The 16,140-nt window shown below is 39.4% G+C and overlaps 1 protein-coding gene and 1 long non-coding RNA gene across 9 annotated transcripts in view; one reads left to right on the forward strand and one right to left on the reverse strand.

Moving 5' to 3' along the window:
* The window catches only part of knk (cytochrome and DOMON domain-containing protein knickkopf), an 11,955-nt gene extending 1,871 nt beyond the window's left edge, over nt 1–10,084 (reverse strand). The window contains exons 1-11 of one of the 2 annotated variants that reach the window (XM_022808313.2): nt 8,986–9,932; nt 4,853–5,078; nt 4,247–4,521; nt 4,045–4,117; nt 3,453–3,627; nt 2,922–3,027; nt 2,658–2,767; nt 1,907–2,078; nt 1,078–1,395; nt 777–865; nt 258–423 (exon numbers count right to left, since the gene is read on the reverse strand). In XM_022808313.2, the coding sequence (XP_022664048.1) occupies nt 258–423; nt 777–865; nt 1,078–1,395; nt 1,907–2,078; nt 2,658–2,767; nt 2,922–3,027; nt 3,453–3,627; nt 4,045–4,117; nt 4,247–4,521; nt 4,853–5,078; nt 8,986–9,154 (1,879 nt within the window). In that variant the 5' untranslated portion in view covers nt 9,155–9,932. Of the gene's footprint in view, nt 1–257; nt 424–776; nt 866–1,077; nt 1,396–1,906; nt 2,079–2,657; nt 2,768–2,921; nt 3,028–3,452; nt 3,628–4,044; nt 4,118–4,246; nt 4,522–4,852; nt 5,079–8,985 lie in introns of both variants that reach the window. The other variant, XM_086991040.1, reaches the window with a different exon arrangement.
* Nucleotides 3,795–15,166, forward strand: LOC111251606 (uncharacterized). 7 transcript variants are annotated; one of them, XR_015329175.1, is made up of 5 exons: nt 3,795–4,060; nt 4,905–5,006; nt 5,152–5,223; nt 6,125–6,205; nt 14,551–15,166. It is a non-coding gene; the product is annotated as an uncharacterized LOC111251606 (long non-coding RNA). The 7 variants fall into 7 exon arrangements; XR_015329173.1 differs by lacking the exon at nt 14,551–15,166 and adding an exon at nt 10,451–11,459 and having other exon boundaries at nt 3,798–4,060; XR_015329171.1 differs by lacking the exon at nt 14,551–15,166 and adding an exon at nt 10,440–11,459 and having other exon boundaries at nt 3,806–4,060.
* Nucleotides 15,167–16,140: the final 974 nt, after the last annotated feature.

Genomic DNA, 16,140 nt, shown 5'->3' on the forward strand with positions numbered 1-16,140 from the left:
ATATAAATAAAAATATACATCTGTTAGGGTCAGTTCAGCTTGTAGTTTTACATACATACATATACGTCTATATGTAAGCTGAGTACCCCGGCTATATATATATATATATATATATATATATATATAGCCGGGGTACTCAGCTTACATATATACGTATATATATGTAAGCTGAATTGACCCTAACAGATGCTCAGGTGTACCTCCTTGCGTGGTTTAGATTGCGAGTTGATAAAAGCAAGAGATAATAAGACTCTTACCGGTATTAGCCTGTGGTTTGCCCTGTCGGTTGAATGTGACCCCAGCGTATATCTTAGCATCTTTTTGTTCAACGCTCGATAGCTGAGCAAAACCGCCATACTGCGAATCGGTTATATAGAACGGATGATAGTAGCGCCCATTATGGGGATTATCACCTCCCTCAACCTTAAATATAAACAAAAAATATTTTTACGTATGCATACATATAAAGAGCAACACTTAAGAAGTACGTTACATGCAGATGTAAGTGTTAGGTCAACATAGATACATCGAAAAAAACAAGTTTGTAAATTAAAAACGAAAAAGTAAGGAAATTATCGTGGTTGTTAGAGGCTCTGCTGTCAACCCGCTCCGAATATAACAGTCTTTAGCAGCATATCGGCAACTCGGAACGTCATTCGTCCATCAATACTTGAAAGTTTGTCGGTATTGCATTCCCTACACCTGAAAACTAGTAGGGTTTCCAAAACTATTTTAGTCGTTAATAACCGAATCATTGGCATAGATCGCGTTAATACCTTGAAGGTGTAAGTTCGACCTCGCTTTAGGTAAAGGGCTGGAGCAAGCAGGCCATTTATGTACCATGATACTCCAGGTGACGGAAGGCCTGTAATAATAAAATAAGCTTTGGAATCGGACTGTCTACCGACTATGAAACCCTAAGCAACTAAAGACATCTGCACGTTGACAAAAAAGCAATCTTCGTAAAACAGTTAACTTTAAGAATTTCGACAATAAACCAAATCGTACTGTGTTGCTCATTGTTTAGCCGAATAATAAATTGAAATATTGATCCTACGGCGATGCTAATAAATTTACCTGTGATTCCAGAATATCCCTTTGTACCTCCCGAAGGTCCAATTCTCGCGATGAATTGGGTAACGGTGTTCCCCACAATTTTGAATGGTCCCCATGACTGAATTGATTGTGCATCAGATCCGCGCTGTTGGCCTAGTGGCCAACCTTTTATAAAGTCGGTACATGAGTCCACCTTCGTTTTCGATCCGAAATGGACGAAGACATCGCCTCGCGGATACAGATGATGGAATAATGGTTCCTTTTTATGGTTCAACCGACCAATGGCCCATACAATGGGCATTGGTCGAGATATATCATAGACGCGGTCGCTGGCATCATCTGAGAATAATGTATCGTAATAATGAAGTCGAAACTAATTACATGTGTGTAATAAGATCTCAATAGCTAATAGCTCTAGACATCCAGGTGCTAAAGATTGGATCATTTGCCTATAACGGCTTCTGTTCGTAAGTTGTTTGTATGTCTGTCTGCAATAGTCAGTTTGTAGATCTGATACACGTACTGAGGTCAAATTATAAATTAGATAAAATTGCCATTAAATGGTGTCGGCGTGTCTCTTAATTAAGTGCGTGATTTTTCTCACCGAAGAAAACATCTTCAAAGAGAACTATCCAATGGTGCTTATTCAGTGCGCAATTAGATTGATTGTGTTTATAGAAACCTCAGGAAACATTTTAAGTATACAAACGTATGTTAGAATAGTTTAGGTCTAATCTTTAGCTCTTCCTGTATGTGAGTAATTCGTGTTATATTCGAACTATACCAAGCCCATGAAAACTCCTGACTGTATTTAAGTAGTGCGCACTACCATTATCCAATATTATCTTACCGAGTGGCAGGATGCCTCTGCGATAAATAATTGTTGTCAGACCGTCATTTTTGCTAAATGTGAGAATCTGGTATGAGTTGACGCCTCCGAGAGATGTGTCGGGGCATACACCCTGACGACTACTCAGCACTTTCGAACACGGAAATAACCCTCCAATTTTGTAGTCAATTACCTACAGACAATGAATGTGTTTATATATCTATATTATATTATATTATTAATGAATATATATATTATAACAGAGTTGTATAAACGATAACTGTTTATACCTACGCATGAATTTTACTAGATGCAAAATAGAGTCAAAACAGAATGGTTAAGTTTCCGGAGTTCGCACCACACATAATATATAGGCACCTTTAAAACTCTAAAGGTGATTTGATCTTTGGAAAAAAATGGTCACTTTCACAAGACAACATCCATCAAAACAATAGGTGGCCTACAACATCTACGCTAATATCGAATTCAGCTCCTTTGCGTCGTGTGTCTAAAAACAAAGCCTATGGCTGATATCAAGTGTGGACGACAAATGTGGGACAGGCACTGCGTTCTGACGGTTGACCAGATATTCACGGCGTCAGTGCGCGACCATTTATACTATCTACATGTATGTATATACTAATGCAAATCCAGGAAAATGTATTCACGCAAAATTCTGTACATACTCGTATATTTTCTGCGTATTTTTTTTTAATCCTATGCTACGTGTACAGAAATATGTCCTTTTTCCACCATCTAGGTCTGAACTAACCTGTCCATAAGGCCCATCTACAAAAGCCACTGCAACATCCGCGTTTAGCATTTGAGTGTGTGTTGAGTTATCGTCTCCGGAGGGACCCAAAGCGAAATAATCATCGTCAGCTAAAATACAGGGCTTGTTCGGTTAATTTTCATCGGAAATAGGACAGCAGCTATGAGATATCAATCACCGCGACTCATTATAACACAAACACCTAAGAGTCTAGCATAGTATTCGCATCGCAAGAAATACCCAGTAATCGTAGCTTCAACGCACCAATGGGTCCAGTTAGCTCGAATGTAATTGAACTGCCCTGTATTTCCCACCGAAGCTGCAACTTAGCGTGTAACTGCTCACAGTTTTGTAGTCTAGACTCGTGTTTCTGTAAAACCAAAACATTCAGATGAAAAAATTTTCGCAACAAATTTCATCGGAAAGAATTAGGGGACACTAAAGACTATCCACTGCATCAGCAGTACAGCGTACAGGTTGTGTACGGATTTCGATCGCTGAATTTCCAAAAAAAAATATAGATACGTAATTAATTTAAAAAGTATTTTTCATGAAATACTTTTGCTGTTGATTATACTATACTAATTAAGAATTCAACCTCAGATTATCTTAGAATTGAGTCTGCTCTTATCCAGTGACTGCACACCACTAAAAAACAAATAGTAACTTTACTAATACTAGCTTTTTGATTAACCGAACAATAGTAATAATAATAATTGTCATACAAAATTGCAAGATGTGCAAGCATTTCGATCAGTTAATAAACTTGTTTCACTAAACAGTTAGATAGCTTACGTATGTCTGAAGTGTGCTAGGGGGTATGTCATCTCCGTGGGGGATCTGCACAGAACCATAATTAATGGAGAGATTTGCATTCCAGATTGAAAACCAATCGATGTCGAATACGGTTGTTTTTCCAGGAAGAACAAGCGTTACGCTCTCGCCACGATATGCCCGGATCGGATTAAGACTAATAAAAGATAATCATTTTAATTAACTAACTGTTGAAATCAATTATCCATTTGAGTGCGTATCCATTGTATTAGTGTAGGCTAATATTACTAATGGCGTCCTCGTTTGGTACAGGCCAACTCAGATTAGTAAGCTTATGACTAGATGTAGTACGGGTGTTGTTTTTGTATATTACCTTAGGCAAAAACATTATACCTACTTATGTATTTATTACGCCCTTCTCAAGATAACTGGAAAGAATATTCTGTTGACAAATAAATTGCGTACTCCATTATTTTGTAGAAAGCAAACACACTTTGCGATGGAAAAGCAACAATGATTCCCAAGATATTATATGCCTACGTGTTCTGCTCATCCTACCGGGCAAACCGGTGTTATAATACCCCACAACTCAATGCTGTCTGAATCTACTCACTATCCTTGTTCATCAGGTATTTTGAATCCTGCGCTGCTTGGTTGAGCGCCCTGGCCTACCCAAAAATAGGTGTCTGTAAATGATCAACGAATACGAAAGAAGAAAAAATTAAAACAAAACCGGTGATAGGACCGTATCGCTGTAAACACCATCAATTTTTGTTTTTTTTGTAAATACCGTTATAGTAAATAGAAAAAGGTACCATTATTCTCTCCGTTGAAATGAAAGCGTGGTATAAACAGTGTCTTCGTATCCATTACGATAACGGTACTAGAACGTACACCAGCTCCTTGCCGGGTCAATTCGGACAACTTGCGCGGAGCCGGTGGTTCGAAACCTTCCGGCAGAAAGATATCTCCATAATTCTCGTTATCCCGTAGATTCCAAATGGCCAACCATTTGATTGACGTTATCTTACGCTTATCGGGCAACCGAATGTAGATATCTTTATCCGTGTATGGTTCCAGGACGTTTGTTCTGAAGCGATTAGGTGCAAGATCAACATCATAGAAATCTATTAAATGATTTTTTAATTATTAAATTAATGATTTTTTTTGATTAAATTGAATTGATTAAATGAAAGATTTGAAGATTTTCTAGTACTCTCGTTATTGTACATTCGTCTGTCCTACGTATAATAATAATAATGATAAACGATTTCAGCTTTTGACTTAAAAGAAAATTAACGCGAAAAACTCAAAACTCCTTCATTTTCCTATTATTATTATTATTATTATTATTATTATTATTATTATTATAAAGTTATTTTTATTGGTCGTAACATAGAATTTGATTAAATTTGACTAACTTTCCTTCTTCGTCGGGAACGATGAACCCGACGTTACTTGGGCGAATCGAAGATCCCGCCCAGAAAAACGCATCCTGACCAAGGCCATCGTAGAAGAAGTTTCGTATCAACAGCGTGTACTCGTCGACAGCATATACACTGCCGGAGACCTGATGTGAATATGTATTGATTCGCCCGATATAGAGACCCTGGTGCTGTTCTGATCCGCTTTGGGCCTTGGCGATGTCTGGAAAGCCAAGCCTAGCACTTTTACTATTATTATAATTGTTATGATTGTTGTGATTTGGGTTTACTTTCAGAGCGGTGGTTCTTATTCTCTGTCTATCATCGCTGCGGATTCTATTTACCGTCCAAGACCACCACCTTTATGGGTAAAGAATTTAAAATACACATAATATATAGGATAATTTTTTCTTAAATACATTTTGCAAAACCCTATTCATGAATATTAAATCTTTATTTTGATTAATAAGATATTACATTGACAGCGTTACTCACACTCTCTTAAAAAAAATGTACGGCTCGGATGTAACACAGCGCAAACGAGTCCAGATTTTAAAGTTTTAATGATTGTGAATATTTCTTTTTGACCACTACACTGCCTATATAATGTTAGAGAAAGTTACAAACTTTGTAGTAGTTATCTGACAGCTTTTAAGCTCGAAATTCGGATTTGCACGATGTGGATGCCGAAACTACGATGAGATACTAGCCAGAAGACCACAATTCTTTTTACAAGCTTTTTACAAAAGCTCGACGTTCGTGTTATCTTGGCTTCAAATTGCCCCCGATCCTGACATCACGTCATTTTTATCAATAGCGTCACCCGTGGATAACTCGAGCGTAAGTTAAGCTGGGCAGTTCAGCTCATCCAGCCTAATCGATTAATCGATGGCTTGATGACGCTTTTGATCATCGAAGTGCATGAGAACTTAATTGTCGTCGCTTCGACGCGGTTGTTGTAATAGCCACTGCTATCGAAAATTGCTGTCTATGTAGGCAGTAATGTCTTAGTCTGACTTGTCTCTGCAGTCGTCATCTGTGACGTAGTTCCTTTAGCATACGATTGGCCGTTTCGAAGCGACCATGCGACCTTCGCGACGAGCGCGCCGCTAGCTACCTGTAGCTATAATAAATAAAATCTACACCATCGCGCATGGATCAATACCTACTGTTTCATTGTTACCTCGATCTTTTATTGTGGTTTGTAATGGAACGTTCTATGCGTTTGCTGATCCGTCCACGATACGGCCCCGAATACGGACTCAACAGCACGGTGACCCACAGACCCATGTACATAAATCTCTCTGCCGTGCGATCTTCACCACGGCAAATCATCGTCCTTTAATAATGGTATCTATAAACGCTACCAGTATATTTTTCTTTCAGTTAAATATGAGTTTACTCATAGGACTCGTTAACTTGCGCGACAGTTTGATTATAATGACAATTGCATTGAATATAAATAACTTAGGACTATTTCCAACCAGCGATTCTAGTTTAAGACGAAAAGTTGACATGCCGAGTTACGCTGCTGTGATACAGTAAAAGACACTGTCGGCATGATACTAATAAATCGAAACATAAGGAAGTACAGAAACTCATGGGAGGTTGAAAATAAGATCACTGATGCTTCGCGAGTGTGTCGGATTCTGTTTCAGGGAAAATTTACTGTGAATATTACCTAAGATGTCTTCGCAGTCATATGAACTGGTGACTACTTTTGATAAGGCTCTATTATCTGAACATTACCGGAAGGATACCCCTATACGTATTCGCCAAAAACAGAAACAACGACAGCAGCGACAATAGCGACACGGCAAGCAAATAAAAAGGCATTCGGACTTTTTCAGAAATGTAAAACTGCCAAAAGCATAATAAGCAGGTGCCAAAGCGTGGCTATCAATGTCCAGGATAGGTTTACGACGGCCAAATTGAGTCGCTTAAACATATAACGAAGTCGAATATGGAACTCGTAATATTCAAAGACCAAAATATGCAGGAAAAACCTAAAGGTGCTCGAATCAAAATCTTCATATGGTATGGCAAGCATCGTTCGAAGTGGTGGTGAGAAAATTGGCACGGACTATCTATTCGCTCCTTTGGCGAGCTCAGTTGCATCCTGAAATACTCGCGTGGTAAATGCATTACGCTGCGGAACAATTGAATGCGTTGTAAGGAGTGTTTAGAGAATCATTCGAGTTCTACAAAACTAAACGCTAAGTGTTTCTTGGAACTTCACGTTTAGAACTGCTGTTGAGCATTGTTTCAGACAAGCTCTAACAGACCGTATTATATTCTACGGGTACCATCTGATGTTGCAATAGCCGACGCCTAATGCTTGCCAAAAGCGTAAGTAATTCCAACTGTGTCGAGGGGTTGCGATAGCCACGTAGTCGCTGAGATTGTTTTCAGTAATTATTAACAACAAAGGAGTAGCCGTCGACGGCCTTTGAGAGAACCATTTATATTCCTAGTACTTTATCACACACCATGTTTGGATCAGAAACTATATGGCAGAGTGTTGAAAATTTCTAGTCAGGAGGAAAAAGCGCGTCTTTAAAATGGCCACTTTAACAAGCAAAGCATGATAGTAAGTGCTTCAAGTTTTTGGGTGCGAACAGTCGTTCGCAGACTTCGCAGAGCACGTCACGGACAGAGTACAATACGTAACGACGGCGAGTGTAGGTGAACGAACCCCCGTGTTGACATTGGCTCTATTCAGAATTCTAGCTTTCTACAGGATACAGGTAGTGTGGGAATACCAATCATCGGCGTGATGCAAAAAACTCAACCCAATTAAACCGAATTAAAAAGCGCTATAAGACTCCATGGCTCATCGTTGAACGCGTATACGCGTACCCTCTAGGCGACATGCTGCCGTTTATAAAGAACCTGAGCCGCAGATTAAAATCTCTTAGAACCCTTCTTTGTTTAAAGTTAATGAGTACATCAGACAGAAAAATGCCGAACATCGATCTCGATTTTTATAATACAAAGTCGAGGGAGCCTGGCGAATAGAACTAACCGACACATAGTTACGCGTTTACCAATGTGCTATACTGGGTTTTTATTTACAAGATGCTACGTGCCGCTGTTCGAGATAAGACGGAATAGGCCTCAGAGGCCACACGGCTCCATGCGCTGCATTGAACCTTCAGTGAACAATTTCGCTGATTAGGCACATTAATTAAATACGTTTTAAATATCAACTTCATACATTCACATGACATAATTGTACTTTCTTTACACATGTATTAAACGTAACATTTGGTATACGTATATGCAGTTTTTATGCAAAAGGACTCAAGTTTACTAGATGAGATTGACTTGCACGAAAAATGAATAGTAGAGTTGGACTGATTTCCTTGTCTTGGATTTGCTAGCAGAGTGAACAGCATTTTGGCTAAACTCAAATATCGCTCCTATTAAAATGGCATCCATTAAAATGGATTTAAGTTTTTTTATGCTGAAAGTTTTGAGTTTATTTATTTACTGGCTTTTTAATCAACTTTGGAAGCACTCAGATTGCTGATTTCCCGAGAAATACTGTCAATGTATGTATATACAAACAATAAACTTAGGCTCTGTTACACAGGAACCTTTTAAATGTACGTTCTATTATATTATATAGGCGGAAAATTACCTCAAAAAAATCAATTTTACTTTGTAACAGTACTTATGGATACTAATAATGTATTTTTATTAAGCCCGCTATTGTTCCCTGCTGTGCCGTTTATGGATTGTGCCATAAATCCAATAATTTCGTGACCATTTATTTTCGACCGTAGCACTATCATTGCGCTATTTTCATTTGCAACAGTGACAGGATGATTCGCTATTCCGTACCACTTGGCACGAGATGAATATAAAAATAACCAATCATTTGTCGCCAATTAGCGATTATCCTTCAGCGCATTAATACACTCGTCCATAGGCCCAATCGAAACACGTTCAACAAAAACTCTAAGCACATGTTTGCATGTGCTTGAGTAATTCAAGATAACTGATATACAACTCAAAACACTTCGTTATCCTCCCGTATGTTCCGGAACTCTTCCACAAAACACAACGGTGCAACCAACTTTGTTGGTCTTTCTTTTAATTTACCTAGGGGGTTTTGGTAAGCTTACCGAGTTGGATTCCGAGAACAACAGCAGCGGTAGCGAACACCAGGAAGCACCGCAGTGTCTTCGTCGGTGGCGAAGCAACCGCGTCAGTCCGACTGCGCAAATGGCGGTTGTTTTCGCTCAGTGACAACCAGCGGAAAGTCAGTTCGGTGTCGCGGCCCGGGAGTCGCATCGCGAACGCAGTGAGTTCAAGGAAGCAAGTTGAGCCAACAATAAAAGTAATAATGCAGGGGGCAAGGGCCCCACCGAAGCGCACAGCAAAACGCTTGGCTGTCCACCAGTTGTTGCCAGCCCACGGGGCCACGATTCGTACGCACCGAACGGAAACGCAACCAGCTAGAAGGTAACGGAGCCAGCCAACCAGGCATACAGCTCCAGCCAGAGGCAGCAGCCGCCGCGAGGAGGCCACTGAGCCAGGAACATCGCGGTGAGGGAAACACGATCATGCTGAAAGCTGCATCATGAGCATTGCCAACATGGCTGGTATTACTGCTGTCCCAAAGTCAAGCGTACGCAACGAAAACGAAGACCGTATCAAGTTGTTGTTGGTTACGGCGGGTTCTGATACTATGTGCCGCTGCCGCTGATGATGTCGCGGGCGCTCTGCTTCAAGACAGTGGAAAGTGATACTGAATCGCCCGATTATTGGTGATTTACCGAAGGCTGGTGTAACAAAGATAGAAGTTTTGCATGCTGCACACGAAAGATAAGCTGAGTAGTGAACAGTATGCAGCAGGGTCGATATGTAATATCAGACCCAATCATTGGAATCAACACATGAAATGTCATCGCTAAAAGTCTTTGCTAAATTCTGTTAAAAATGAAATTGCTTTGTTGAGCTTTTAACTGCTATCTGATTTTGATATCGTCCTTTCAATTCAAAAACCTTTGTCCCAATCACGGAGACTGATACACACTCGAAGAAGGATGACACATAGAAACATTTATCTAACAGTCGATAAATAGAACCCTGCTGAGATTGATATTGTGGCAGGTTTTCGCTGAAACAATTTTTTACTTTGAGTGTAGTAAGCAAACGAATGGGATGCATGAGGTCATCTGGGTTCGAGACCAGACAAAGACATATTTCGTTCCGTCCTAGCAGTCTGGCGTCTGAAACAATGCCTAAAAGCTACACGCCGGACGCGAAGTTGAACATCAACATTTTCAACTTAGCGGTTGGTTGAAAATTTCGTATGGTAAAAAACTTTCTGGTAACCACAGAAATCATTTATCGATTTGATAAAAAGGCTAAGCATATGTCCCCTAACAAGCTTGGTCAATTATATCACAGCGATCACATTGTAGGCGTATTTCCCTAGACTACAAAACCAATAGATAGTATAAAACGAATAGATCGCAAAATCGACGGTCAGCCATCTCAATCTGAATTTCTTGTTAAAATATTAACGAAATTTCTGCATTCGCTAGAAGTATTTTCATATAATTTTTTTTAGAATTTTTCAAGGACCTTATGAGGACTGGCAGTAACGTACACCATCGATTTCGGGCAAAAAAGGCGTTTTCAACCCCTTGGGAATTCGTCTAGCGCTGAGAGGTTGGAGTATGACATACCTTTGCCCAGGTTTATAAAACGATGCACTATATTCCGCGCCTGTTACGACAAACAACTCGCCGAACTTTGTTCACATTTGAATGCCCCACTCTGTATTAGAAGGAATAAACGAGCTAAAAAAAAAGTTAAGGAATAAACGCGTCCAGACGTTGCCTGGTTTTCTAGTTTAACGACTAGCAATGACTGCATAGCAAACGAATTCGACCTTCTCTTATTTGTCCATTTTACAAGCTCATGCTTCTTAAAATCATCTACCGTCGAATTACCGTAAATTAGAAACAAGAAGTGTTGCTAGTATTTACATAATAGCTAACTTAATTCAACAGACTCGACTGTCACGTTACACGATGAATCCAGGCGTAGGATTCAAAGCATATAAATTTTATGAGATTGTTTGAAATGAGTTCCACAGATATCAAAGTTTTATATGGCCAAAATTTGTCCAGCTTAATAGATCAAGCTAAACAAAAAATACTCACCGAAATCTCTTACTGTAAGGTATAGTGCTGTTAAAGCGGTTATATACTAAAGAGCGAACATTAACATCGAAGAGTACACTAAAATTACAAATTTTACAGCGGAACATATTTCCTGAGAAAATTGACCTTCTAATATTAGATTGAGCAAAAATGACTGGCTATTATTCTACTAAGATAACTTTATCATCACACAACTCACATATCATAGGTGGTATGAGCCGCGTTAAGTCAGCATTAATGTCGTCTGAAATTGGCTGTAGATTGGCAGTAATAAAGTGATGAAACTCTTGGAACTCTTTTATCCTGGCTAAATATGGAGCATCTGTAAAGATTCGCTATATTTTTCAACTTTATTACGATATAGACATGAATTCTGCTTAAGTTTATAAATAAAGTTTTGGTATTTTTACAAAAGGCTCAAAGTTATTATGTTGGCTTCGTTCAGGTAATAGTCGACTAAGTACAGAAGAAGCTCATCGAATCATTGCGAAAGTTGGGCAAGATGAACGCGTGAGTAGCCATGATATTACCAAGGAATGTAGACTTGCTACAAAAAAAACTTTCAATGAAGGAATGCATCAATCATTTATCACAATTTTGCGCTCGGAAATCACGGAGGTTCTACAGTGATGAGATCATGTTATCATGGAAAAAATGGCAGAGGCCGTCGATAAAAAATGACGAAAGTTAGTTTATCAGTATTATTTTATGATTACAAAGTATTTGTTCTAATTTTCACTTAGAAACAGTCAATATTTTTTGAAAACCGAGTAGAAGGCAAACTTCAACTGGGTGTTTACCCAGCGAATTTTTGCTGTTGTTTAGGCCCGAGGCGTAAATTTTAATATTGAACGTTCTATATCTTTGTCGGACTTTCATGTTTCCATTATTCTGTACTAGACCTAAGTGGGACATATTCTGCTACTTTAGGTTAAGTTGCCTCGAAAATATCACTCCCCAGAGGAGCATGTAAGTTGAGTGATTCTATTTTACTAACTATCCACTAAAGTGTGCGTTTCAGTAGTGCCAAACCTATCCAGAGTTGCCCTTCCGGCAACTTTCATTATACCTTTCTTTATTTGATCGCATATGTTGTACAGCATATACCGACAACAGGGCCGTAGAACCATTGAAAAGTGTGTCACGAAATAGAAGATGGGCAAGCACTACCAGTTGTGGTTATCCGCAATCAATAAAACGTATTTTCACTTCAAATTGACCGAGAAGGCCTACGTGGGTTCGAAATCCACGACTGCCCCCTAGAATGAGAAGTTGCTTTGCAGCTTAGTCGGAACATGAATGTTTAGATCTGTATTTTTGAAAGCCAGAAAAGAAACCGCGACGCCTGACGTGATATGAGACGAATTCGCAAACTTCACTGCGCCTGCTTTCACCGTTGACTTAACTAATTTGGTTTGCAAATACCATACCTAGCCTAACGCGAATCATAGTATACCCCAACAGCTATTCTGTTGTTTCTCCTAATTTGTTATTATTTTCTAATTTGTCGATACGAACATTTACAAAACTCTTTCGAACCACTCGAGTAAGTTGATTCGAATTATACCGAACTCAATCTGAACTATAGTTGCATTGTGAATTTGTATGTTTACAGTTGTCATGCTACACTTCACCTCGGAACACGAAACATCAATTTTGTTATCATGTTGCAGCGACTCCGTTACGATAATTCTACTCGGCTAACTCAGTCACTTTTTATCGTTATTGTCGACGTTTATTCCATTGCCATTGCCCTGCGCCAAATATACTATTTTCCAATTGGAATGTTTTAATAGTTTTTCAAATACCCTCAATCATCTTCTCAGCCTGTTTCAGTATTTGAATATTCATGTCACACTCAACTTCACGTAAAGTATTGCTCGATTCGAAGCCAGCGCCGATTGTGGTTGCCTTAAAAAGAAATACTTATCCCTTTGAAGAATATGATTTGTATTTCATCTACTCGGCACCATTTCGGGAAAGATTACTATTTAGCGTTAAACTGTGAAAATTTCTCCTGCAGTTTTGTTTCATGGTTATTTTTTGAGGATTTAACAGCAAAAAAATTACACATGAACCTTTAAGAAACTCTCAACTACTGACCCGGATCACGGGTCCAAATCATAAAAAAAAAATGTAAAAAATTAAGGATCTTCCTCAAAGTGATGCACTTTTTGTATAAGGTTTAAAAACAGACAACTTTCTGGTTCAAGCTTTCCGATTATTTCAGTACCTAAGCAATACACATGTAGAGTCGTCTTAGACTCATTAGTTATTTCTAAGCAAAACATATTAGATACTCAGTCTTTTTTCCGCTGTAGACACCGTTTAATACCTCTAAGAATGTTTAGTTCGCAATACGTTGCTTTGCATCTGGCCAGTTCCACGATACTGTCACTATTAAGCATAAACACGTTTTCAAACGACTTTTCGGATGCCTTGGGAAGATAGAGGCCAGCTAGGGTGGGACATAATAATGGGAGTAAAAACCATCTACAACTATATATAATTCTACGTAAAGACAATAGCACTGCTAACCTAAAAATTATTGACTTAGCCAACTAACAGGCAGCATTGTTCCCCAAGTAAAAAGCATAATAGTAGATAGTATTCATTACGGTGCTCCCTTCGCTTAGGGCGACATGTCCACACAAGATCTCCCATTTTAACAGGGCATTTTTGCTCAGGATTTCGTTCACAGATGGAATATACATAGCGTGAGTAAATTGTAGTGTGTCTAAAGTATCGTTTCTACTAGAAACTTAGCTGTTCTCAGTTCGGAGGAGGACAAGCTCCAAGATTAAAAGCATTGGCTCCAGGGGGAAATAACGAAGACCAAAAGAAACGAAGACTGGTTTGCAGAGACGAGATGGCTGGGGTTGTCTCTTCGTCGCCTTATGTTACATAGGCAAGCGCTAATTATATAACGCCCACCATAATATAATTATATTTCTTCCAGTAGACAATTCATTAAGCATATGCAATATATACGAATATTTACCTTCATCTTGTGTAAATTAGCTAAACAATATAGTCCGAGGCCTCAACAGCAACACTGTGATTAAGCAAGCTAATTTAACTTTTTGCAGATGGCGCACTTTGTTTAGTAGAAAGTCATCGTCGTAATGTTTAATGTTCTCTGAGCATCCGCTTATTGTAACACGACTTTGTAACAAATTATCATTCTTTCCATAGCGGCTATGCATTTTTGTTTTAAGCAACTGCTTAAGTTAACCACTGGCCAGCGTTTAGTTGATTGCCGTGTGGCATGCGTATAAATTAATTGAAAACCTATACACCACCACTATAGCATATATTTAAAAGCAATATTTATCATTTAGATTGGTTCTGAAAGCTTCGCAGGCAAAACTTTACACTTTCTAACAGCGCAGCGATAAAAATAGCAATGGAAAAAATTTACAACCGTTGTTTTTTGTCTACTTTATATACTCTAGATTAGAACTATTTACTGTAACTGCTAACTAATAGAAAATGCATTGTATCTCTGTGCAGGTATGTTTTCGACCCTCATTTGTCAAACGCTAGCCGCGCCAAGTCATTTATTTTGAATAGACCGGAGATTGCAAAATCCTGTAGCAGCAGGGTTTTTTTTTGAAACGCGGTTGACTTTCAGCTAGCAGTCTATGTGCATTGTACCACTTTCAATCTGAATCGTGAGGTGTTACTACGGAATCGTTCAAAAGAAGCCCACAGCATAACTCGGCCCACTCAAGTCTCCCGCCGAAATACGCGACGGATAGGCTCAGACTGCCAACTCTCAAGTTTGATACGAAATATTATATGCAACAAATGGCAACATGGTCTGAGTGGATAATACGCATACCTTTAAGTGCATTGTTATGGTAATTATAGCCAACAAGCGTGCTGTCACGCTACCTACAGTGTAAATAAAGATATGACTGCCATACAATAATAACTAGGCCAATAAGGAACTAGGGGAAATAAAGAATCGGTAATAAGATTTATAGCTGCTTATATGATTGTCATGCGGTTTCATACACCTGTTAGAGAAACTCCTGATAAATTCAGCGCGACTCATCCTGGTTACACTCTTAGATGGGGCAAGATGTTAATGATAAATTTAAAAAAGGTGGTTTCAAGGGCCTGTTCGCATACAAAAAGAAAACAGCTGAGAGTGCCTCGGCAGGCCGCCTACTGTTCACGGTCGATAAACTTGCGAAGAATATGTCCCTGCGCAAGCCGTTTTTGATGAAAAAGTTGTAGTTTATCAAGGAAGATGAAAGCCCTTTTTAACCGGGTTTTCTGAGGGGCCGTTTGATGACACCCTTGGCTGCGCACTGTGCGCCATTGGGCCCTAAACTGTTCCTTAAACGGTGTGTACACGCACCCGTACAACGATATGAACACAAAAACACAAGTCTAGTCTCAGATGCTGCTCACGAACTTAGAAGATCATCTAATTAGGGTAAAAGATCGGATCACCCTGGGTAAATATAGCGCGCCTAAAAACAATTTTGATGACGGCCGGTCTTCAGACGAAGTGGAGGGTTGATAGCAAAGCAAGGCAGCCGCCGCATGAAACTTTTTATAAGCCAATATCCAAGTAGCCAAAATCTGTCCGAGTGGCCAAACAAACTATCCATGTCGACTTCGTTCAGAGTACGATCCCAACGGCTATTCAGTTTTAATCCACTATTAGCTGCGGTGGGTTGTACCCTTGATGAGGCAGGCTACAGAGAATGAGGTTTAAGCTATGCCGCATAATGGCACTACTGAGCCCTCGTTCAACCCGTGGTCCTCTCCACTGATGAAAGAAATAGGTTTTTGCGTAAATTACAAACTGAGTTCTACTATGGATCTAGAAGTGTAGCCATTACCCTGTATCAAAAACGCTACCGATGCCCTCATCGATCGATTTTCGCTAATTCCTGTTACTTTAGCGCCCTGGATCTAATTAGTAGATATTGGCGGATCAGCATGAACGCAGACGACATTGGGAAAATGGTATCTTGTACGACAGCGGGGCTCTACAAGTCTGCCTTTGGGTCGCTTCAATGCACCCGCGTTGTTCCAAAGGCTGGCCTGCGTTTGAGAGCAAAGAAATGCACTTTTGCAACCCAG

This window comes from Varroa destructor, unplaced genomic scaffold (genome assembly GCF_002443255.2).
Source record: "Varroa destructor unplaced genomic scaffold, Vdes_3.0 BEIS01000005.1, whole genome shotgun sequence".
Classification (NCBI taxonomy): Eukaryota; Metazoa; Arthropoda; class Arachnida; order Mesostigmata; family Varroidae; genus Varroa; species Varroa destructor.